Source organism: Vipera berus, assembly GCF_964194415.1.
Source record: "Vipera berus genome assembly, chromosome: 2".
In the NCBI taxonomy this organism is placed as follows: Eukaryota; Metazoa; Chordata; class Lepidosauria; order Squamata; family Viperidae; genus Vipera; species Vipera berus.
In genome coordinates this window covers 261,058,603-261,085,521 of record NC_138203.1, presented here as the reverse complement: position 1 = coordinate 261,085,521, position 26,919 = coordinate 261,058,603, and the positions used below count along the sequence as shown (strand labels likewise).

General features: G+C 39.6%; 1 protein-coding gene across 1 annotated transcript in view; it reads right to left on the bottom strand.

Annotated features, from left to right (window-relative positions):
- The window catches only part of CFAP20DC (CFAP20 domain containing), a gene marked incomplete at its 5' end in the record, with an annotated part of 184,909 nt that overhangs the window by 146,781 nt on the left and 11,209 nt on the right, over positions 1 to 26,919 (bottom strand). The window contains 2 exons of the mRNA XM_081319078.1: positions 21,136 to 21,208; positions 26,795 to 26,888. Coding sequence (XP_081175204.1) covers positions 21,136 to 21,208; positions 26,795 to 26,888 — 167 coding nt within the window. The remainder of the gene's footprint in view (positions 1 to 21,135; positions 21,209 to 26,794; positions 26,889 to 26,919) is intronic.

The window sequence follows — 26,919 nt, the reverse complement described above, 5'->3', positions numbered from 1 at the left end:
CTCACCTCTCATATCCCCCACTTCATTTTTTAACTCCGCTAAATCCTTTGCCATAGATTCCTGATTCCGTACCATCGTTTCATGCATAGAATATAATAAATTTTGAATCCCCTGGAGGGATGTAGCCTTCTTGGCTGCCATACTTTCAATCACTCTATGTGGTGTAGGAGGCATTGTGAAACCCTTTTTTGGTTTAACTGCTGCAGAGGAACTCGACATTTCCATAAGGCCTCCAAACCCTTTTTAAAAGTTATATAATAGTTATTTGAATTAGTTCATCTAACTGAAAAGCCAAAATACTTATAAACAATAAATTTATCCAGAGATACAAGCAAAAAATTCAGTATAAATCAAGGAGCAGAGTCCAAAAAGTTCCAATAATCAAAAGCCTTCTTCAAAATACCACTGTTCCAGTTCAAATAGTGAAAGGCATATTCCACACTCCAGATGCACTATGAATCAGCAAAAATATAAAGGAACTGATCAGCCAGCAAGATATTAATTGTTAATTGTTCAGCAGATCCTTGCACAGCCAAACAGCCGCTCGATAAAGCAGTCAGGAGAAAAGCCAACTAAAAAAAGGGAGAGGCCCCTCAAAACAGATCGCAAAGTCCAGAATCCAACTTAGTTTTTAGATCCAAAAGAAAGTAGAAGAAAAATTCACCACCATCAATCGCTAGCTCAACTGCCGCTCCGCTCCGAAGCTTCCACTCCTCCCCCGAGGAAAGCTGATCTCCAAGCCAGGTATAAACAAGAAAATTCTTTATCGAGGCTTGCAGACTATCCTTGTCCGCTCACACTGCACAGCTGGTAATGTCCAAGTTAGTGGCGTCGTGGTATTGAGACCGCCATTATGGGGCCATCTTTTCGCCCTGGGATCAGAGCCGCACAACAATCGTCGGAGAGCTCACACCGCTCCCCGTGTTCTAGCGCATCCGCTCTTCCTTACCAGCCTCTCTGGGGCTGGCAACGGCCATGTTTGGCCGCAAATCAGCGAAAAGATCAAGCTGGGGGGGAAGAGAACTTTCCTCACCCGCTCGCCTGGTCCACGACATCACCGGAAGTCCCGCCAAGGTGTTTTACTCTTAGGGAATTTAGTTTGGTTGTATTTCTGCTCCTTCTATTTTAGGGCTCATTCAGTTTGATTACCCATACTGGATAAATAGGGAAGGGAAGAGAGAAGCAAATAGCTAGTAAGTTATTTTGCTTTGTTTCTCATGAACAGAAATGTGGGACAGATTATTTAGTGGCACCTTTATTTGCTTTCTGATGAGTACATGAGGTAGATTGTTAGCTAGTAAGTTATTTTGTTTCTAATGAGTGAATGATATCAATTTCTGGCTGTCAAACAGGTGAAATGGGAAAGGGATCAACAGATGGACAGCAAGGAAGGACCTCGATTGGCAGCCATCATCTCAGTGTTCTTGACCACAAAAGGGTGTCAAGCTATTCTCCAAAGCGCCCGAAGGCACGACAAGAAGCAACGGATGGAAACTAATCAAGGAGAGAAGCAACCTAGAACTAAGGAGAAACTTCCTGACAGTTAGAACAATTAACCAGTGGAACAACCTGCCTCCAGAAGCGGTGAATGCTCCAACACTGGAAGTTTTTAAGAAGAGACTAGCCAGCCATTTGTCTGAAATGGTATAGGTTTCCTGCCTGAGCAGGGGGTTGGACTAGATGACCTCCAAGGTCCCTTCCAACTTTACTATTATGATTATGATTCCAATATGATGACCAGTAAAATAATTAAAGATATTGACAATGCAGTACTGATTGCAAACATGGTTAAAGGTAAAAGGAATCCCTGCGGATTTTATTCTACTAGTCGTTGCCGACTATAAGGGGCAGTGTTCATCTCCATTTCAAAGCCATTGAGCCAGCACTGTCCAAAGACATTTTGGCAAGCATGACATCATGGAGCACTGTTACCTTCCCACTGAAGTGGTACTTATTTATCCACTCACATTTGCATGCTATCGAACTGCTAGGTTGGCAGGAGCTAGGGCGAAGATGGGAGCTGAGTCCATCACGTGGTGCTTGGGTCTCGAACCTGAACTGCTGCCTTTCTAGCCAACAAGCCCAGCGTCTTAACCACTGAACCACTGCACTGTCAGACTGCAAATATGAATTACACTAAAACAGCACAGACTGTTTAATGATATTAACTGGCCATCTGATGCTGAATTGTCTGTCTGTCTGTCTGTCTGTCTGTCTGTCTGTCTGTCTGTCTGTCTGTCTGTCTGTCTATCTATCTATCTATCTATCTATCTATCTATCTATCTATCTATCTATCTATCTATCTATCTATCTATCTATCTATCTATCTATCCAGGGCTTTTGTTGTCACTGAATGCCCAGAACACAGTTCCGGCACCTTTTTTGGATGGAACCTTATAGGGTAGGCAGGGCAGGTTGTATGACGTGTGTGAGTTCTGGCACCTTTCCCCCCCCAAAAAAAAACACTGTATCTATCTATCTATCTATCTATCTATCTATCTATCTATCTATCTATCTATCTATCTATCTAATCATATTTCTATACCACCTTTCTCATCTTAGTGATTCTGGGCAGTTTACAATGATGGGAGATTCCAAACAAATAAAGGAATCCACAAGGGTGTTTTCTATCTTGGTAAGATTTGACATCCCAGTTATGGGTTGATACTCACTAAGCTGAGGCTGTCTTTAAAATATTAATTAATTAATGGAGAATAAAGGTATTAGTGGCTACTAGTAGTGGCCATATCACTTCCAGTACTAGAAGTAATTTGCTTCTGAATAATTTTTGGTAATCCATGTATTGAAAAATGCTGCTGCTCCCTTCACTTCTTATGCCTGTATGTGTCACTATTTTACTATGAAAAAAGCTTCAAGATTTATATAATATATTAGAAATAAATTGCTAACTCCTAAATTGAAACATACTGTGTTTAAAATAGGTGTCCTATTTCAGTCCACCTGCCATAAATAATCTATTGTTTATGCAAAAGTACATAACCTGAAGACTCAGGGCTGCATATGTCCTCTGAAAGCTTTAGATGCAGCCCGCAGAGATTTTCAAAAGTTATTATATTTTTATTTTTCACCACATAGAGGTGTTTATGTAAATGTTTAATATGTGACTGATGAATAATCATTAACTATATTTAATATTAATCAAATAAAATAAATTAGCTTTTAGTTTAGCTTTTGCCAGGCCTAATTTTAAGAATTTACCCTTTCAAAGACCAGGTCAGTCCTACACACACACACACACACACACACACACACACACACACACACACACACACTTAGTATAATAAAAATTAGCCAAGTAATATAGATAATCCATTGGAGCATACCAGGTGACAGAATATTGTTTGGTACAAAAAGCCAGGCAAGTCATCTTTTTAATAGACCTGTCTACCAGCTTGACTAATTTGATAAGTCACGTTTCCATTTTTTTAAGTAGACGGTTGGACTTTCTTTGCTCTTTCTTTAGTAATTTACAACATATTGCTGGGCTTAATATCTTGCCAAACCGGAGCTCTGGATCAGCTGAATCATCTGTGTTTCCTCATACCTTTTCCACTGATGCAGGCTGACACTCCTAGCTAAGCTTTTCAGCTTCAGTATCTGAATGATTCTGACTGATCCACAACAACTGTTCTTTTGACTTTTTTTGATACACATTATGCATGTTTTTTGGTATGCATTTTTGTCACTCTCATTTTTTTGCCACATTCTTTTACAAACACTTTTTTTCTCATTCGGTCAGGCTCCAGAAAAACCAAGAAAGATAAGTTGTGATTCTCCCAAGCAGGCTTCTTTACTGTTCCTCACCTGTAGACAGAATCTTGCCCAACTAAAGCATGCTATCACCCCATATGACAGATACACTGGGGACTATTAGGGAGGAGCCATCTTCACCCTTTTTTCTCTCACACAAGCTAAGGTTCCAGACGGAGCTTGGGACATTTCCTGCTTCCCTTGCCCACGACTCTGCTGAGGCCCTAGTAGAAGCCTGGGAGAGGGCGGCTGCTGGGGCCTTGGATCGAATTGTGCCTTTGCAGCCTCTGACCCAGCGCAGACCCCGGGTGGCCCCCTGGTTTACCGAGGAGCTCCGGGAGATGAAGCACTGGAAAAGATGCCTAGAGAGCCGTTGGAGGTCAAGCGGATCCAAATCTGATCGAACACAGCTAAGAACTTATCTTAAGTCTTATCTAGTGGCGATGGAAGCGGCAAAGCATGTTTACTTTTCCACTCTCATTGCATCCACAGATAACCACCCAGCCGCCCTGTTTAGAGTGACCCGCTCCCTGTTTAATCAGGGATTGAGGGATGACCCCTTGCAGGGTAGGGCTGAGGAATTTGTACAGTATCTGCAGGACAAAATCGCTCAGATCCGGACTGGCTTGGACTCCGACTGGGCGGAATCCGGAGGAGTGGAGAGGGCAGGTCTTGATCATACCATTTGGGGTGAGTTTGACCCTGTGACTCTGGATGATGTGGACAGGGTCATGCGTAGACTGAGCACAACAACTTGTTTACTGGACCCATGTCCCTCCTGGCTGGTTTCAGCCGCCTGGGAGGTGACAGGGGGTTGTTAATGCATCTTTGATGGAGGGTGTCTTCCCCTCTGCCTTAAAAGAGGCGGTGGTGAGGCCCCTCCTCAAGAAGCCTGCTCTGGTCCCGGCCTCATTGAATAACTACCTTCCTGTCGCCAACCTTCGCTTTGTAGTGAAGGTTGTTGAGAGTGTGGTGGTGTGTCAGCTCCTGCAATTACTGGATGAAGCAGACTATCTGGACCCGTACCAGTCTGGTTTCAGACCCGGCTACAGCATGGAAATGGTGGATGATCTCTGGTGGATGATCTCTGGCGGGCCCGGGACTGGGGCTGTTCCTCTGTCCTGGTCCTACTTGACCTCTCAGCGGCTTTTGATACCATTGACCATGGTATCTTGCTGCGACAGCTTGAGGGGTTGGGAGTGGGAGGCACTGTTTTATGGTGGTTCTCCTCCTACCTCTCGGGCCGCTCGCAGTTTGTATTGGCAGGGGGACAGAGATCTACACCGAGGCCCCTCACTTGTGGGGTGCCTCAGGGGTCAGTTCTCTCCCCCCTCCTGTTTAACATCTATATGAAGCCGCTGGGTGAGATCATCCATGGCTTTGGGGTGAGGTATCACCAATATGTGGATGATACCCAGTTGTTCATCTCCACCCCGAGCCAACCCAGTGATGCCCTTGACGTGATGTCCTGGTGCCTGGAGGCGGTGCAGGTCTGGATGGGAAGGAACAGGCTCAGGCTTAACCCCTCCAAGACTAAGTGGCTGTGGACACTGGCATCTCATATTGTCCAAGTTCCATCTCTTTTGATGGGGGGAGGTATTGCCCCCCTCAGAAAGGGCTTGCAACTTGGGTGTCCTCCTGGATTCACGGCTTAATTTGGAAGATCATCTAACAGCTGTGACCAGGGGGGCCTTCGCACAGGTTCGCCTAGTGCACCAGTTGCACCCCTTTTTGGACCGAGATGCCCTATGAACGGTTACCCACGCCCTTGTCACTTCTCGCCTGGATTACTGCAATGCTCTTTACATGGGGCTGCCCTTGAAGAGCACCCGGAGGCTTCAACTGGTGCAAAATGCGGCCGCGTGGGTGCTTATGGGAGTATCTCGGTACTACCATGTTACACCACTCCTGCGCGAGCTGCATTGGCTTCTGGTTACCCTCCGAGTGCGATTCAAGGTGCTGCTAATAACCTTTAAAGCCCTGCATGGCTTAGGCCTGGGGTACTTGTGAGACCACCTGCTGCCATTGTCAACCTCCCATCACCCGGTTTGCTCCCACAGAGTCGGCCTCCTCAGGGTTCTGTCAGCCAGGCAATGCCGGCTGGCGACCCCCAGGGGGAGAGCCTTCTCTGTGGGCGCACCGACCCTCTGCAATAAGTCGCCTCCGGAGCTGCGGATGGCCCCTGACCTTCGGTCCTTCTGCCGTGACCTGAAGATGTGGTTGTTCCAACAAGCAGGCCTGGACTGACTACGATTTTTAATTAGGCTTTTATTAGGTTAAATTGTTTTGTAATTTTGTATTTATTGTTTAATTCTCTTTTAATTTTTTTACTCTATGTTTTTTAATTTTTATTGTTGTGAGCTGCCCTGAGTCCTCAGGGAGAAGGGCGGCATATAAATTTAATAAAATGAAATGAAATGAAATCTGAAGTGAGATGTCTCTTGCTCCTCTGGAATGTGTTCCCTTCCTCCTGGGAATCTGGACTATATTCCTTCACACATTCCTTTTCACTTCAACATTCTGACAAATGTCTTTTTTCATACTTTATAAATCTTTCCACACTGTTTAAAGCAGAGGTCCCCAAGCTATGAGGCGTGGCCCACTACCAAGCCATGGCCTCTTGGCCACCAGGCTGCATGAGTAGCTGGGCAGTGCACATCTGTGTGCACATGCTCATCCCCCCTTGTGCCACTATTGCCGTAACTGTTGTGCGAGCAGCGGCAGCACTGCTAGTATTGCACAGGGGCAGCGGCGCAATCCTCATGCTGGGGGCAGCAATATACACACAACAAACATTTCATAAAACAGTAATAACAGGAGACAACAGTTGAAAACATTCAGCCACTTATGGCACTGCTCAAGTTAAAATGCCTGGAAATATTTTTTAAAGAAACACCTTAATATTTTGTTAGGCTGTATCTGCATTACAACTGTACTTCTTCTGGGTGATATTTTTTAAATAATCAGAAAATCTTATCTTTTATTTTTGCACAGCACATTTCCCAAAATTTTACTCCATTTCCTTCCTTCCTTCCTTCCTTCCTTCCTTCCTTCCTTCCTTCCTTCCTTTTTCCTCCCCCCCTTTTCCCCTCCCCACCCCTCTCCTTTCCTTTCCTCTACTTGTATATATCTCACTGCAATCCAATAAATCCCACCACAATCCAAAACAACTCTTGGAAGTTTGTGAGATGCATATGGGAAAATGTTTCAGCAAAACATATTAAAACAGAGGTGGACCAATATGTGAATTAGGTTTTCTTTCAGCTATGGGGACCCAACAATTATTGAAGGAGGATCATCAGTTTGAATTTCATTTTAAGGTGAAATGCCAGCTACTGAAGCTATTTTATTAATAAAATATAAAAGTTCTTACAATTTAAAATGTTCTGGCACACCTTTATGTAGTTACACAAGATCTTGAGTTGTAATTAAAGAGGAATTGATGCAGCAACTCCAAAACCACAACTGTAAGCCTAACCAAAAAGACCACAGAAGTTATTGGGACACATAAGAGGGCCTTTGAAGATTATTTCATGTTTTCAGAAGTTTGTGGTCTGCAGAAGTTCTCAACCAAACTGGCACGAAAAGGATAGCGAGTATAGACTATACAATAAAAGAAGAACAAATCTCCTCTAGATTACTGGGAAGGAATTGATATGGATGTTTGTGTGTGGTGGGATAATCAAGAGGGCTAGAGTATATTTTTGTATGCATAGTTTCTAAGTGTAATGTATGCTTCCTTCATGGCTAAAAGAATTGCCAATCTGGACTATAAACTAATATTGAGAAATACCATATAAAGATAATATCAAACCAAGAATTCTTAAAAATTAAAATGCATAATTACTTATTTTCTAATTAAATTATCTAACTTGTTCCTAGAGACAAGTGCAACACTAAGTCCTAAGAAGAAATCCAGGAAAAGATCAAGACTAATTAATTTAATAAGTCTGTTTTAATAAGCTCATGGAAAACGCTATTACCGTAGTTTCCGGCGTATAAGACTATCTTTTTAACCCATGAAAATCTTCTCAAAAGTCAGGGGTCGTCTTATACGCCGGGTGCTGAAAATTTAGGGACAGGGTTGGCTGGAAAACCTGGAGCGGATCTCCCATTTAGTCTGCGCAGGGAAAGCGGGACCAATTGGAGAAGAAGCTGCAGTCTGTGATTTTTTACAGGCTGGGGTCTGGGCGTCTTTTCTTCTAAAGTTGAAGAGCAGCTGTAGTATATCCCAACTTGAAAGGCAGGTGGGGAAGCCAGCAGCCAAGCAGCGGCTTAGCTCTAAGGACACATTTGACTCAGGAACTGGGCGGGCTGGCTGGAAAACCTGGAGCGGATCTCCCATTTGGTCTTTTTTTTAAAAAAATCCCATTTATATCCTGCCCTTCTCCGAAGACTCAGGGTGGCTTACAATTTAAAGCACAAATCAATGTGCTTAGCAATAGCTTTCATTCTGTGTATATGCCTGTTTATTAGGGCTTTCACACACACCAAGCAGCATTATTACAAAGTCAGCTTATTGCCCCCAACAATCTGGGTCCACATTTTACCTACCTTGGAAGGATGGAAAGCTGAGTCAACCTTGAGCCTGGTGGGATGCGAACCTGCACTAATTGCAGGCAGCTTGTGTTACTTAAGGCTCTGCGCAGGGAAAGCTTTAGAGTGAATTAGGAAAAGTGAAAAAGTGAATTAGGAAAATAGGGAATGGTTGCTGGAATCAGGGGCTGCCACAAAGAAGAGGGAGCCAAGCTATTCTCCAAAGCACCTGAAAGCAGGACAAGGAGTAATGGATGGAAACTAATCAAGGAGAGAAGCAACCTAGAACTAAGGAGAAACTTCCTGACAGTTAGAACAATTAACCAGTGGAACAACCTGCCTCCAGAAGTGGTAAATGCTCCAACACTGGAAGTTTTTAAGAAGAGACTGGACAGCCATTTGTCTGAAATGGTATAGGTTTTCCTGCCTTAGCAGGGGGTTGGACTAGATGACCTCCAAGGTCCCCTTCAACAACTTCTTCTTCTTCTTCTTCTTCTTCTTCTTCTTCTTCTTCTTCTTCTTCTTCTTCTTCTTGTTATTATTATTATTATTATTATTATTATTATTATTATTATTATTATTATTATTATTATTATTATTATTATTATTGTTTAATCCACTTGTACTGTTTTATGTTTACATGTTTGATGACAAACAGCCTTATGTTTATAAGTGACAGTTTTCCTACTAAGCACCTGCATGTCATAAGCATTTGAATTAAAATTACCATATTAAAATCAAATCTGATGTTTTTTAATTTTTATTTGGTGTGCGTTGGAAGAGGGGTAGTCTTATACGGCGAGTATAGCCCAAACCCTATAATTTAACAGGAAATGTAGGGGGTCATCTTATACGCCCAGTCGTCTTATACGCCGGAAAATACGGTAAGTTATCAAGTATCTACAATAGGTCTTGTTAAAGAAACAAATGACTTAAATAAAATTAAATATGTCTCTCTAGCCTTTTAAAGTTTTAGAGTATCACTACTGTATGTCTGTAGATAATGATGACTTGCTAGGCAGTGTTTACCTACATTTTCAAAAGATGTTCAAGTATTAAAGTCTTTTCCATATATTTGGAAATCATAGAAATAAACAACAATAAATTTATGAAACAGTAAATTTTTCTGGAAATGTTATTCTGATTAAAATTTTTTGCATAATGTCTATTCTTTCTACATTGCCAGATGAAATGATGTTAGATCACCATCTGTAAACTTATCCTTTCATAAACTTCAAACCACAGGAATTTAGTTTCAATTTCATTACACATCCTGTAACTGAGATAAATTGTAGGAATATCTGCTGCTGCTGTCTTTTATCAAAATGTTTTTAAAACAATATTTTTATTGTAGTTTTAAAAGGTTAACAATATTCATGGCAATATTTGCTGTTAGTTTCTTTAAACAAAATGTTTCAAACAATATACTTGTTCTGCGGTTTATAAAAGGCTAACATTTATTCTTAAAATTTGAAGTTAGTTGATATGTTACATTTTTAATGATGCTTATCTGGTGTGTATATACACTTATATTTGGTGCATGTGTATGTGTGCAGATAGATGATAGATGATACAGACAATGACTGAATAAAATTTCACTCATTTATGTAACTGTGGAGAGCTACGTGCTATCAAGAAATTAAAAGATGCTTGCTCCTCGGGAGGAAAGCCATGGCAAATCTAGACAGCACACTAAAAAGCAGAGACATCACCCTGTCAACAAAAGTGCGTATAGTCAAGGCTATGGTCTTCCCAGTTGCAATGTATGGCAGTGAAAGTTGGACCATAAAAAAGGCTGAGTGCCAAAGAATTGAGGCCTTTGAACTCTGGTGCTGGAGAAGACTCCTGCGAGTCCCTTGGACTGCAAGGCGATCAAACCGGTCAGTCCTAGAGGAGATCAACCCTGACTGCTCTTTAGAAGGCCAGATCCTGAAGCTAAAACTCAAATACTTTGGCCACCTAATGAGAAGGAAGGACTCACTGGAGAAGAGCCTAATGCTGGGAAAGGTTGAGGGCAAGAGAAGAAGGGGACGACAGAGAATGAGGTGGCTGGATGGAGTCACTGAAGCAGTAGGCGTGAGCTTAAATGGACTCCAGAAGATGGTAGAGGACAGGAAGGCCTGGAGGAATGTTATCCATAGGGTCGCGATGGGTCGGACACGACTTCGCAGCTAACAACAACAACGTGCTACAACTCAAACCCCTGTGATTACTGTTAACAACCCACAGACAGATTTTCTCTAGGACATTTGTCCTGCTCTTTTTCCTTCCATCTACTCCAGGATTAGATTTCAGCAGAGAAATAGGTTTGTGCATGTTATGTCCAAGGTATGATAATTTGAGCCTTATCTTTTCTGCCAGAAGTGCCTGAAGGCTGGTTGCAGTACCTGTTGCCATTAGTTTGGGCTTTACATTTAATCTTAGCCTCATTTTTCATTGTGTACATTATTTTTCATTACTAGAATTTCCTAGCATCTTCTGAATAGGGAATGCCTTTCAATGTATTTTGGATGCTGATCTTTGTTGTACAGCTATCAGGGCAGTACTTCAATGTTATTTTGATCTTCTTTGAAGCAGTTATCTGTTCTCTGGTATCCTTTAGCATACCAAGTTGAGGTTAGAACTTCTTTCTGAATTCAGAGACCTTTTAGAAGACTTGTTTTTTCATGTCTGCTTCTATCTTCAATGTCTGTACAGAAGTTGCTGTCATATGCTTCTTGTCTATTCTAAAAACTTTCAGAAATTCTTTGTTAAGTTGCTATGTGATATCTTTCTTCTCTTTGGCTTCTCTTTTCTTTTTGGTGATTTTCACTCTTCCGACACCCAGTATGCATTTCTCTATTTCTTGATCTTTGGCAGTGTCTTCTCACAGTCATCCTTAACTTCTTTAAGTTCATCCCATAGTTCTCCTGGTTCCCCTATCAATGAGGTGAGGACTTCAAAGTGATTCCAAAGGTACTCATGTTCATGTTGTACAGACTGGTTGTCTTTCTTCTCTCACCGTATCGTAACTTGGAACATGAATATGAGCAATTTGTGATCTGTTCCACAGTCAGCCCTGGCTATATCTTCACTGTTATAACTGAGTTCTTCCACCTCCTTGTATCAATAATATAATCAAACTGATTTCTGTGTACTCTATCTGATTGTCTCCAGGTATACAAGTGTCATTTTGGTTTTTTCAAGAGTATGCTAGTAATTAAGAAACCCTTCTAGGAACACTGCCATAATGAGGCAGTACAGCAGGACTTGAGGAAAGCAAACTCTGTACATGCATAATATATCATGGTTTTGTTATTATTCCCAAACTCTAGCAACAAAGCTAGTCCTGCCCTTCTGTTTTTGCAGTAACTGCTGTTAAAACAAACAGATATGGTATCTCATTTAAGCAAGACCTGTATTCTTTATTTATGATGGCACTCTTAAATGGTAAAAAAAAACCCTTAAGCTCAGCCTTATGAGAATTATGGATGCTTTTGCAGATTTTCTTGTTGGTTGATCAAATCTTCTACAGAACAGAGTGCAAAATAAAAACAAATATGTTTATTTGAAAAGAAATGCAAAAAATGCTATGAAAAAGCACCATAATTTTTTGCATAATAATAAAGCAAAGTGTACAGCACAAGCTTGGAAGATTTTTTATAGTTTTATCAAATGAAAGGAGGAAGGTAGAACACGCACACCATAGTAGTATATACAACTCATATTCAGAACTGTGTTTATCACAGTGAAGGTACTAGCTAAGACAGAGAAATTAATTTCATCAGCGCTACCAAACACTGTCCTCTTCAACAGATTTACATCCCAGAAAGAAACCATACGTAACCTCAACATCTGAGCAACTTAATGTCTTCAATTATTTTTCAACAGTCAGTAGATGTACAAATGCATATTAAAGAATATTTCTATGTAATCCCAAAGATGCTTTTTCACGAGACAACTGGACTATTTCTTTGAAGCTGAAGAAGCTTTCTGAATGAGAAGCGAAACATCTTAAAAAAAACACAAGAAAGTCCAGTTGCCTTGTGAAAAAGGATCTTTGGGAATAACTATGACCTGAATGACAGAATCTCCATAGACATTTCTATGTAATATGACTAAGCAGTTGAAGAGAGTCAGTGTGATATAGGAATTAAGGTGCTGAACTTGTATGAGGAAGTTCTAGTCCCTCTAAGCCATGGAAACAGACTGAGTGATTCTGTGCCAGTCATTCTCCCTCAGCATTTAGCTACCCCACAAGGGGGCTATTGTAGGGTAAATAGGCAATCTAGAGTGTGAGACTGAAGATAAAATAATCTTTATTGTTATTTTTTTAGATTAAAAAAAGCAGAATATAAATCTAACAAATTAATACGTATTAAGGAAAATTGTGGGATCTCTCTTCTTAAATATGGAGACACACATTGAAATGATAACACATCTGAATTCTTCCCATGAAAAAGCTCTCCCCTACCATTAACCCCATCTACCAATATTCAGGTGTTATGTAAAATAAAAGTTATTTGGTTAGGCTTTTGAGATTTCCTAATTTTACCTCTTTCTTCATCTAATGTTTTAATTATTCTCCAATTCTACATCATTACATTTTGTTTCATTGATCGCATTATATGGTTCTTAATTTTTTATTGATTGCTAATATTTTTTATGTTATGGATGAAAGAGGTCAAGCCTTCCCCGGTTAACCATACAGAAAATGCAACTAGATGAACTAATTCTACTTAATTGTAAGGCTACATTAATAGAATAGCAATAGCATTTACACTTATATACTGCTTCGCAGTATTTCACAGCCTCTCTAAGCGATTTACAGAATCTTGTAAGTCTGAAGGCACAAACTCAGAGAAATATAGCTACCCTCAATAAGGCCCTCCCAGTAAAATGGATGAGCTTCCTTAAAGCACATTGATTTGTGCTTTAGATTGTAAGCCGCCTTGAGTCTTCGGAGAAGGGCGGGATATAAATGGGATTAAAAAAAAATACGCCTTCCAAACAGCAAAATAAATAAATACAGAAATGTTCAACCATCTTGTGGGGTATTACTCAACCTAGATTTGAGCAGTAGGACGCAATGGAATATGAAAGGCTTAAACAAGTTTCTTATGAGAACGTTCATATATTTGTAGCGCTGCAGAAATTGTGGATATTGGGAATCATACATTAAAACATCATGTTTTATGCGATATTACATATAGCCCTTCATCAGAACAGAACAGTATAAGTGAGAACTGCATATGTGGATCTGACTGAGCTAAATTGTAGGCTGACAGAGAAATAATACAAAAATATATTTTGTTATACATGGTCATATTGTATCAATAGAAGAGAATATTTGTAGTTTAGAACTGAAATGAAGGTGCTGTCTCAGCTTAGCTGTTTTCTTGTAGACCTTTCGTTACCAAACTAGGTAACATCACCAATGCTAGAAGGGGGTGGGGTTTGCTTTTATTTTTATATGCTAATGGATTGCCCTGTCACTGTTGGTGGGGAATGGTCTTGGCAGTTTCTTGATTAGGCTATTGTTTACTCTTAGCTTGTATGTCTGCGCTGGTACTTCCTCGATTGGAGTATTGTTTACTTCTTGATTGTTGATCAAGTGGTTAATCTCTGTCTTTCTTATTGTTCTTTTGTATTTTATATTTGTACAGATTCTTATGGCTAATCACTAAGTTACTATTATTACTATAGGCTTCATCAAAAATTCTTAAATATAATCACAGCTGTCATCTGTCACTACATTGCAATGTAAATGACACATCAAGAGAAAAATGACAAATATCAATCTGTCTACGCAGGACATAATTGTTAATACTATAATTCATATAAAAGAAATGACACAAACTCTTGTACAATGATGCAGAAATCTCTTGAATACTACGTGGGTGGGGAAATTAAAGTTAAATGCTATTTTCACAAATTCTGTTATTAGACTTATAATTCTGCATTACAATTGAGTCCTTCCGGAGAAGGGCAGTATATAAATAAAATTAATAATAATAATAATAATAATAATAATAATAATAATAATAATAATAACTGTACTTCTTCTGTGTGATATTTTTTAAATAATCAGAAAATCTTATCTTTTATTTTTGCACAGCACATTTCCCAAAATTTTACTCCATTTCCTTCCTTCCTTCCTTCCTTCCTTCCTTCCTTCCTTCCTTCCTTCCTTTTTCCTCCCCCCCTTTTCCCCTCCCTGCCCCTCTCCTTTCCTTTCCTCTACTTGTATGTATCTCACTGCAATCCAATAAATCCCACCACAATCCAAAACAGCTCTTGGAAGTTTGTGAGATGCATATGGGAAAATGTTTCAGCAAAACATATTCAAACAGAGGTGGACCAATATGTGAATTAGGTTTTCTTTCAGCTATGGGGACCCAACAATTATTGAAGGAGGATCATCAGTTTGAATTTCATTTTAAGGTGAAATGCCAGCTACTGAAGCTATTTTATTAATAAAATATAAAAGCTCTTACAATTTAAAATGTTCTGGCACACCTGTCATCTGTCACTACATTGCAATGTAAATGACACATCAAGAGAAAAATGACAAATATCAATCTGTCTACGCAGGACATAATTGTAATACTATAATTCATATAAAAGAAATGACACAAACTCTTGTACAATGATGCAGAAATCTCTTGAATACTACGTGGGTGGGGAAATTAATGTTAAATGCTATTTTCACAAATTCTGTTATCAGACTTATAATTTAATATTAAGATACCTTCTTCTGCAAATAGGGTTTAATGCAATATTTTCTAGTGTTTTGTGTTTCTTTGTAACTGACATGGAGATCATTGATTTTTATAGAATATTAAGTGCTTTAATGCCTCCTAAGGGATGATGGTTAGGGAATGCTTATGCTATTTATTTATAGGAACACTATAAAACTCTTCAGATACAATAACATGCCTTTTAGCCAGGTACTTCATTAAGAAATCAATGCAGAATTTTATAAATTGTCTATAATGCTTCTAGGGCATCATTACCAATGAATTTCCTTATTGAATATGACAGATGAGATTAACATCTGGTTCAGAGTTCAACAGGCAAATCGCTAGCTACAAAGCTGTATGAGTTAATCCTCAGATAACAAAGTCACTTTGATTCTCAAAAAATGTATAGGTCCAATACAAGGCAGATTTGAATGAAATCTGAATTTGAATAGAAGAGAGCTGGAAGGGACCTTGGAGGTCTTCTAGTCCAGCCTCCTGCTCAAGCAGGAGAACCTATACCATCTCAGAGAAGTGACTGTCTAACCTCTTCTTAAAAATCTCCAGTGATGGGGTGCCCACAATTTCTGGAGGCAAGCTGTTCCACTGGTTAATTGTCCTCACTGTCAGAAAGTTTCTCCTTAATTTCTAGGTTGCTTCTCTCTTTGGTCAGTTTCCAACCATTGTTTCATTTGAATGAAACACAGTGCAGAGTTGGAAGAGTTCAGAGTTTTCTGAAGTAAGAAAGTCAACATCATAGAATTAAAAATATATCTTCAATATAAAGAACACTTTATAAGAAGACTGGGTGACTTTGGGCCAGACATTCACTCTCAGCCCAACTCACCTTACAGGGTTGTTGTTGTGGGGAAAAGAGAAGGAGAAAGGAGTATTATCTATGAGCCCTGCCTTGAGTTACTTATAAATAATAAAGGCAGGATAATAGTCTAATAAATTTAAAAAGCTATATAGCAATACTTATATACCACTTCATTGTGCTTTACAGCTCTCTCTAAGCCATTTACAGAGTCAGCCTATTACCCCCCAACAATCTGGGTCCTCATTTTATCAACCTCGTACGGATGGAAGGCTGAGTCACCCTTGAGCTGCTCAGGATTGAACTCTTGGCAATCAGCAGTTAGTTTGCAATACTGCATTCTAACCACTGCACCACCATGTAGTTTGTTCCATTCCATTATATGATCCAATATCTAAATTAGCGATTTACAAACATTGCATTTTATCACACACTGCAGAAACCTTCAGCGAGAAAACAATATTCAAATGTCATTACTATTTTGAATGGTTTAGTTTGCAAATAAAGGTAGTCCTCAGCTTACAAACATTCATTTAATGACCTTTCAAAATTACAATGGCATTGAAAAAGTGGCTTATGTCCAGTTTTCACACTTATGACCACTGTGGCATCCCCATAGTCAGGGGATCAAACTTTGGGTGCTTGGCAACCGACATGTATTTATGATGGTTGCAGAGTTCCAGGCTCCTGGGATTGTCATTTGCAATCTTCTTATGGAGATTCTGATAAGAAAGGTCAATGGGGAAAGTCAGATTCTGTTAATGACCACATGATTCAGTAATTCATTCAACAGCCACAGCAAAAAAAGTCATAACATTGGTTGTGACTCACTTAACAACCATCTTGCTTAACATGCAATATTGGAATTCAACATTCTGGAGGCACAAGCAATAGAACACAGCCAAACTAGAGTCTTGGACTTTAAAAGAGCTAATTTCAATAAACTTAGAGAGACCATGGGAAGAATTCCATGGATGAGAATCCTAAAGGGGAAAACAACTCAAGAAGCTTGGGAAATTTTGAAAAGTGAGATAATAAAGGTCCAGTCTAGTACAATACCAACAAAGAAGAAAAATAACAGCTCTCAAAAGAAACCAGCATGGCTGCATAAAGAACTCTCTGATAAATTGAAAGATAAAAAGGACAAGTATAAGAAGTGGAAAGAGGGGCACATAACTAAGGCAGAATATCAGCAAATAGCCTGTGCCTGCAAAGATGAAGTGAGGGAAGCTAAGGCTCAAAATGAACTAAGGCTTGCGACCAAAGTCAAAAATAACGAAAAAGCTTCTTTCAACATATAAAAAACAAGAAAAAAGTGAAGGAAATGATTGGTCCATTAGTGGGGGAAAATGGCAAGAAGGTGACAAGCAACAGGGAGAAAGCAGAATTATTTAACTCGTTTTTTGCATCTATATTTACACAAAGGGAAAAAATAGTCCAACCTACCAAAACCAGTGCCATAAAAAACAGAATAGAAACGCAAGTTAAGATAGGCAAAAAAATGGTAAGTGAGCACTTGTCTGGCCTAGACGAGTTCAAATCACCAGGACCAGATGGATTACACCCCAAGGTTCTCAAGGAACTGGCAGATGTGATCTCAGAACCACTGAACTATATTTTTCAAAGATCCTGGAGCACTGGGGAACTACCAGAAGATTGAAAGAGAGCTGATGTAGTTCCCATCTTCAAAAAAGGAAAAAAATGGATCCAGGAAATTACAGACCTATCAGCCTGACCTCAATACCTGGGAAGATTCTGGAAAAGATAATCAAACAACGAATCAACAAGCACCTAGAAGCAAACAAAGTCATTACTAAAAGCCAACATGGGTTTGTCAAAAACAGATCATGCCAGACAAATCTTATTGCATTCTTTGACCAAGTGACAAAATTAGTGGATCAGAGGAATGCTATGGATATAATTTACTTGGACTTCAGTAAGACATTTGATTAAGTAGATCACAACCTTCTACTTGATAAGATAGAATAATGCGGGTTAGACAGAATCACCACCAGATGGATTCGTAGCTGGCTGACCGGCCATACTGAGCGTGTGGTCCTCAATGGAACCGCATCTACATGGAGGGAAGTATGTAGTGGGGTGCCCCAGGGCTCTGTTCTGGGCCCAGTGCTCTTCAACATCTTCATCAATGATTTGGACGAAGGGATAAATGGGGAACTCATCAAATTAGCAGACGACACCAAGCTGGCAGGAATAGCCAACACTCCAAAAGATAGGCTTAAGATACAGAAGGATCTGGACAGACTTGAACACTGGGCGCTATCTAACAAAATGAAATTCAATGGTGAAAAAAGTAAGGTTCTACATTTAGAATCATTCTCTTTTTATAATGGAGATTTAAATAATTTAATGGTGAGGTATAGGGTAATGGGTATAGAATATAGGGCCGTGGTGGCGAATCTATGGCACACGTGCCACAGGTGGCATGCAGAGCCCTCTAGGCCTTCAGCTGGGTTTTATAAAACCTTTTAGCTTTAGGCCTCCACCGCCGTGTGCAAAAAAAAAAGGTTCAGTCAATAAATCAATTTCAACTTCTCGCAGGAAAAAAAGATCTTGCAAAGTTGGAATTGATTAACTTTTTAATCCCACCCAGTCTGCCATTACCACCGCAGCCACGCCCACCCAATTGGCCATGCCCACCCGGCACCCGATGATACATAAGTGGGTTTTGGGTTGCAGTTTGGGTACTCGGTCTCTAAAAGGTTCGCCATCACTGGTATATGGTAATAGTTAAGATGCTGGATCAGAGCAAGGTTCTAGTCCTCTGTTAGGCAAGGAAAACAGCTGGATACCTTGGGCAAATCACTCTCTCAGCTCTAATCATCAACAGGGTTTGTGACAAGCTTGCTGAAAAGCAAAAATCTTCATTGCTTCATGCATGCATCACTTTTCTATGTGAACTGTAGCAAGTACAGGACAAAATACAGGACCTCCAACCAAGCAGGACAAATGCTAGGAACAACGTGTGAATTCTTTCCAGTTGTTTCCTCTACAGCAATGATATGCTGGGACAAGATCACAATCTATGTGCTATATAGAAATAAATGAGAGTTAAGAACAAAAAACACTTGTGCATAGGTACAAAAGATTAAAAGCACCCAAATGCAATCTTTAAAATTTTATCAATAATGCATTAGACTTTTTCTTTTATAAACACCACTTTACAACTGCATTATTTCAGTGTTACAAAATCCTTTCAACATCAGTATACTTGGTGGCAGAAATATGTGGTTGTTTTATGTTTAGTATTCTAAGCAGACATAAGGGAAGAAAAGAGGGAGAAATATAACCCATTAAATGTTACTGTAGACTTTCCGAGTTTCTATAGAAGCAGTTGAAAATATTTATTTAAAATGCATCTCACTGCCTTTTCTTGAAAAAGCTCAAGGCTAATAAAATGAATAAAACGTCAAACTCATAATCTAAAAACAAGGTTTATATAGCAATAACAAACCAGAACACTGAAACATGATTTTACTTGTGTCTTTCACCTCCAAATTGTAGAGAGTAAGGAAGATGACCATAAGTTACCTTTAAGTAAGATGGGTGACCTTTAAAATTTATAAATAGATAGATAGACAGACAGACAGACAAGACTGAAACATTTCCTGAACTATTAAAAGGAGGAGGAGGAGGAGGTACAGCACAACCAAACTTATAAGATTCTGTTATGATAGCCTTGTTGTTGTTGTTAGCAGCTGCGAAGTCGTGTCCGACCCATCGCGACCCCATGGACAACGTTCCTCCAGGCCTTCCTGTCCTCTACCATCTTCTGGAGTCCATTTAAGCTGACGCCTACTGCTTCAGTGACTCCATCCAGCCACCTCATTCTCTGTCGTCCCCTTCTTCTCTTGCCCTCAATCTTTCCCAGCATTAGGCTCTTCTCCAGTGACTCCTTCCTTCTCATTAGGTGGCCAAAGTATTTGAGTTTTAGCTTCAGGATCTGGCCTTCTAAAGAGCAGTCAGGATTCACTGCCGTACATTGCAACTGGGAAGACCATAGCCTTGACTATACTATGATAGCCTATTGCAATAAAAATAGTTTTAGTCCTTTGTGGAGTTGATTTTCTGGTCTGGTCTACCTAGTGGGGATGACATAAATCATCTACAGGTAACCCTCAACTTATGGACATAACTGAGCCCAAAACTTTTGTTGTTAAGCGAGACAGTTGTTAAGTGAGCTTTGCCCATCTTATGACCTTTCTTGTCACAGTTGTGTTAAGTGAATCACTGCAGTTGTTAACTTAGTAACATGGTTGTTAAGTGAATCTGGCTTTCCTATTGACTTTGCTTATCAGAAGGTTGCAGAAGGTGATCACACAGCCCTGGGACTCTGTAACTGTCATAAATATGTGCCAATTGACGAACGTTTCCAAACGTCCAGGTTTGGATCATGTGAACCATGGTGATGCTGCAATGGATTTCAAATGTGAAAAATATTCATGTCACTTTTTTCAGTGCCGCCCTAACCCCTAACAGTCACTAAATGAATGGTTGTAAGTCAAGGACTACTGTGGTGGTGCAGTGGTTAGAATGCAGTATTTCAGGCTAATCCTGTTGACTGCCGGTAGTTCAATCCGGACTGGCTTAAGGTTGACTCAGCCTTCCATCCTTTTGAGGTTGGTAAAATGACCCAGATTGTTGGGGGAATATGTTGACTCTATAAACCGCTTAGAGAGGGCTGTAAAGCATTGTGAAGTGGTATATAAGTCTAAGTGCTATTGCTATTGTATTGGCACTGGATTTTCCAGGCACTTTCATTGTTAACAAACCAAAACAAATGAATAATAAATCAAGGCCAAAGAAGAATAAATTTAAAAGTGTCAAAATTAATTATTTAAAGTCTATTCATCTTTATTCATATACAGTACTTCCTTTATGACAAATATGAGGACCCAGATTGTTGGGGGCAATTAAGCTGACTTTGTAATAATGCCGCTTGGGGGGGCGTATGAAAGCCCTAATAAGCAGGCATATACATAGAATGAAGGCTACTGCTAAATTTGTAAAGCCGCCCTGAGTCTTCGGAGAAGGGCGGGATATAAATGGAATTAAAATAAATAAATAAATAAAATAAATATGCTTAAATCTTCTAAAAGATTTAAAATGCTTAAAATCAACTAAAAACAATCAAATAAGCTAAATTATTTTATATCAATTTGATTATGGGTTACTCTTTAACCTAAAACTGTTACATATATTAACAGCAGCCAGTATTAATTCATTTCCTTAGTGCATCAAACATGATAGTAAAGTTCAGTATTATCTTACAGTAATTCAGCTGAGAAATCTTGTCCCAGTGGTACGTAAATTTGAAGTACCAAAAATTGCTGGATCAGTCCAACTACAGCAAAATAAAAGAAATAAATTGGGAATAACATGAATATTCAATACTTCTATGAAAATAAAGAATAGAATTTAATTATTTTTGAAATATGTTCTTAAAAACAGATTGCGCTCTGAGTAGAACTAGAACAAAATATGGAATCTAATTATTTTATTTACAGTTTCCCACTTGTTTGACAGGGTGCATATTCAAAGTATATTCTACAAGGACACAAAATTAATTAATGTCTTAACTTTGTGACATAAAATTCTTGCAAAAATGCAGAATAATTGAACTTACCAATGACCAACATAAACTTTAGTTTAACCATTTAAGCAATTAATGCCACAGCAAAATTGAGTTTGGAAAAACTGTGGACAAGTAAGGGTTTAATCTAATCTGAATGTTCAAAATGAAATGGGTAATTTAAATTGGAAATTTAACAGCAAAGGTTCTTGTAAAATCAAAATGTGAAAATGGCTTTCAGGAATAAAGCCTGAACAAAATCTGAATGTATTGCTCTTGAGGCTGCTTTAACACTCGCATGAAATCCAAATAGAAGCTGGCAGTTCTGAAAGAGAATCCTCTTAATTTTCTAAGACGATCTCATTGTGAACCTTAAAGGAACTGACACTCTAGATACTTACCTGTCTGTCTGCCTGCTAGTCAAGAGGTTAGTAAGTCTCCCAGAAGATCTTTCTATTCGCTACTTTAAGCTGAATGTTGGACCTTTAAACTGATTGTACTGGGCCCTTCTTCTATTCTTATGAAAAATAACTGCATTTTTCAAATCACATGAATCGGGGAAGAATAGCACAGAATCTCAATTTATTCAGTTTGGAAGGACTATGTTAAGAATATTTAGTATGAGAACAGCAATGAAAAAAACCCTGTTCTAATCACCAGGTTAAACAACTACAGGTAGTCTTTAACTTACAAATACAACTGATCTCAAAATTTCTATTGCTAAGTGAGACATTTGTTAAGTGAGTTTTGCCCCATTTTACGACTTTTCTTGCCACTGTTGTTAAATGAATCACTACAGTTGTTAAGTTACTAACATGGTTGTAAGTGAATCTGGCTTCCCTATTGACTTTGCTTATCAGAAGGTCACAGAAGGTGATCACATGACTTCAGGACACTGCAACAGTCATGAATATGAGTCAGCTGCCAAATTTCTAAATTTTGACTGACAGTGATTCTCCAGTATCTCCATGGGGATACTGCACAGGTTGTAAGTGTGAAAAATGGTTATAAGTCACTTCTTTCAGTTCTGTTGTAAGTTTGAACAGTTATACGAAGAACGGCTGCAGGACTTGAGCTTGGCTAGTCTAAAGAAAAGAAGAAATAGGGAAGACATGATAGCAGTGTTCCAGGATTTGAGGGGCTGCCACAAAGACAAGGGGGTCACGTTATTCACCAAAGCACCAAGAGGGCATGACAAGAAACAATGGTTGGAAACTGCTCAAAGAGAGAAGCAACCTGGAATTAAGGAGAAACTTCCTGACAGTGAGGACAATTAAACCAGTGGACAAGCTTGCCTCCAGAAATCACGGGTGCTCCATCACTGGAGGTTTTTAAGAAGAGGCTAGACAAGTCACTTGTCTGAGATGGTTTAGGTTCTCCTGTTTGAGCAGGGGGCTGGACTAGAAGACCTCCAAGGTCCATTCCAGATTCTATTCTATTCTATTCTATTCTATTCTATTCTATTCTATTCTATTCTATTCTATTCTATTCTATTCTATTCTATTCTGTTTTGTTCTGTTCTATTCTATTCTATTCTATTCTATTCTATTCTATTCTATTCTATTCTATTCTATTCTATTCTATTCTATTCTTCTATTCTATTCTATTCTATTCTATCATATAGGAGCCGTGGCCAGGGGGGCTTTTGCCCAGGTTCGCCTGGTGCACCAGTTGCGACCCTATCTGGACCGAGATGCCCTACGCACAGTCACTCATGCGCTCGTGACCTCCCGTCTAGACTACTGCAACACTCTCTACATGGGGCTGCCCTTGAGGACCACTCGGAGGCTTCAGCTGGTGCAAAATGCGGCCGCGCGAGTTGTGATGGGGGTTTCCCGATACTCCCATGTAACACCTCTACTCCGCGAGCTGCATTGGCTTCCGGTTGCCCTCCGGGTGAGATTCAAGGTGCTGGTGATGACCTATAAAGCCCTAAATGTCTTGGGTCCGGGATATCTGAGGGAACACCTGCTGCCGGCATCAAGCTCCCTTCGTCCAGTGCGCTCCCACAGGGAGGGTCTTCTCAGGGTGCCGCCGATAAAAGACTGTCGGCGGATAACACCCAGGGGAAGGGCCTTCTCTGTGGGTGCGCCTGCCCTCTGGAACCAGCTGCCCGTGGAGCTTAGGACTGCCCCCGACCTCCGCACATTTCGCCGGGACCTGAAAACCTGGCTCTTTGAGTTCTCCGGCCCAGGCTGAGAATTTTTAACTGGGGTTTTTAATTCTAGGGATGGTTTAATTTTTTTTAATTTGTTTTTAACTTTTGTATTGGTTGTTTTAAATGCCCTGTAAACCGCCCTGAGTCCTTCGGGAAAGGGTGGTATATAAATTTAATAAAATAAATAAAATAAAATAAATAAACATTCTATTCTATTCTATTCTATTCTATTCTATTCTATTCTATTCTATTCTATTCTATTCTATTCTATTCTATTCTATTCTATTCTATTCTATTCTATTCTATTCTATTCTAATTCTACTCTACTCTACTCTACTCTACTCTACTCTACTCTACTCTAATTCTAATTCCATTCCATTCTGAAAAATCACACTTCAGCAGACGTGAGCCAGGCTGCTTAGACCTACCATTGAAAAGTGGGGTCTTTGCACGCTCCCTGAAAAAGTTTTGCTGGTGATTGATCTCCAGGTTACTTCAAGATACAGCAGAGAGATGTAATTTTCTTGCATGGCAAATTATATCCTCAAATGGTATTGCCAAGGAAGACTCCAATACTTGTGCAACACACACATATACAATTTGTTAGTTTGTACATGTGTCTCCCTGCTAAAACTCTAAGCACCTACTGCAGTATGCAAAAATTATCTGTAGCGGAAGAATTTCCAAACTATCTCAATGAAGGGCTCAGAACGGTGTCCAAGTATCTATTGGAAAATGTTGAGCAAGCCCCATGGTCAGGTATCTAATAACCTATGGGAAATTTATGGAGACTAAGTAAATTATATCAGCCCTTAGTTTTTTTTCCAAAAAATCCTTTGTGTAGCACAGCGTTCCGTGCGCCTTTGCCATCCAGTAATGCCGGCCACATGATCACGGAGACGTCCTCGGACAAGCTCTTCGGCTTTGAAATGGAGATGAGCACTGGCCCCTAGAGTCAGAAACGACTAGCACGCATGTGCAGGGGAACCTTTACCTTTACCTTTTAAGACTACAGGTACTCCTTGACTTAGGAACACAATTGAGCACCAAATTTCTGTTGATCAGTGAAACATTTGTTAAGTGAATTTTGCCCTATTTTACAACCTGTCTTGCCACAGTTATTAAGTGAATCACTGCAATTGTTAAGTTAGCAACACTTGTTATTAAGTGAATCTGGCTTCTCCATTGACTTTGTTTATAACAAGGTTGCAAAAGGGGATCACATGACCCAAGGACATTGCAAACATCATAAATATGAGTCAGTTGCCAAGCGTCTGAATTTTGATCATGTGACCGCGGGGATGACACAGTGTAAGTCACTTTTTTTCCGTGCCATTGTAACTTTGAAGGGTCACTGAATGAACCATTGTAAGTCGAGGACTACCTGTCTTTTTATGGCAGCAACAGTGTTACAGCCTTCTTGTCTGAAAGAATGGCAGCAAGGCTTAATCGTGTTTTTAACTATCCCTCTAAATTTTTGTTTCCAGAAATATAATTATTTCTAAATAAATAGTGATGAAAATATCTTCTAGTATTTGGAAGGACAGTATATGAACCTTTGGCTTCAGTGTGTTTGAGCTTTTAACATAAGAACAATTGTTTGCTTTCTAATGTTTTTATGGCCTTGGTGCATTTCAAGGTCTTCAGCATATACATACTGATTTAGCAGTACACGTCGGTCATATATGGATATAAAAGGTAGTTCATGCTTGATAGATTATATGACAAATGGAAAACACCGTTACTGCTCCTAAAGAGTTTAAAAGAGGCTTCAGCTGGTGCAGAATGCGGCCGCGCGAGTTGTGATGGGGGCTTCCCGATACTCCCATGTAACACCTCTACTCCGCGAGCTGCATTGGCTTCCGGTTGCCCTCCGGGTGAGATTCAAGGTGCTGGTGATGACCTATAAAGCCCTAAATGGCTTGGGTCCGGGATATTTGAGGGAACACCTGCTGCCGGCATCAAATTCCCTTCGTCCTGTGCGCTCCCACAGGGAGGGCCTTCTCAGGGTGCCGCCGGTAAAAGACTGCCGGCGGATAACACCCAGGGGGAGGGCCTTCTCAGTGGGTACGCCTGCCCTTTGGAACCAGCTGCCCGTGGAGCTTAGGACTGCCCCCGACCTTCGTTCATTCTGCCGGGACCTGAAGACCTGGCTCTTTGAGCTTTCCGGCCCAGGCTGAGAGTTTTTAATTGGGGGTTTTATACTTTTCAGGGATCAAATTTAATTATTTTTAATTGTTTTTAATTTTTGTATTGTATTGACGTTTTTAAATACCTTGTAAACCGCCCTGAGTCCTACGGGAAAAGGGCGGTATATAAATTCAATAAACTTAAACTTAAAGTTAAACTTAGTTATTGCAGAGTGACAAGAGTTGAAAATGCAAGTTTATGAAATATTAGCATTAGAATATCCCAACAACTGAAGAGATATGGAGTCATCTTATAGGTGTAAAATATTTTTTTATCTTGTTGATGAGAACAATAGGTATTGTTAGGTGAAATTGGAAGAATATTGATCACATTTAACTAGATCCTTGGGATGATATTACTTCATTGTTTGCTCTATCAATTTACTTGAAAAAGTATTCAAAGAAAAAAATTAAGAACTCTTTGGCTGTATAAAAGTGGTATATATTAGAGATGTACCAATTCAAAAATTAAACATTCCAGAGAAACTGGTAATTGCCAAACCACCTTTAAAATTCAGGGAAGATTCAACATGGTCTGTAAGATCCCACCCTATTTTTTTTTACTTTAATGTTGAACAAATACAGCTAAAACTGTAACTAGGTAAGTATTATTCAGCTAACCCAATGCTAACTTAATTAACAGCTAGGGCTGTGCATAGCACTAGAAACAGCTGCTTCACAAAACACCTTAGTGTAATCAAAATATATCTGCAAGAAGCATTTTACATTTGGAATGTAAATGTTGGAAACATTTCCAACCTTTGGAATGACTTTATAGCTGCTTCAAAAGCACTTTCCAGCTATCTGCCTGTTTAAGTGGTTGAACAGTCAATTCGTTTAATGAAACATACCACTGGAGAACAGCCTCATGAATCTTCTGAAGGGCAAGGCTGTTTGAAGCTTCATAAAGGGATGTTTTGTTCCCATTAATATACTTTGTGCACCACTTGTTCTGAAAACATCACACAGACTAGTATGTTTTATGACATTTTATAATACTTTTATACTTACGGGCCTGCTTAGTTTCTTTTGGAAGCTGCATCTTGTTGGTTTGACCGCTTCCTTCCAGGACAATGACGAAACCTTTCACTTCCTTATCATATTCCTAACAAACCAACAAAAAGTGTGTCGCCATC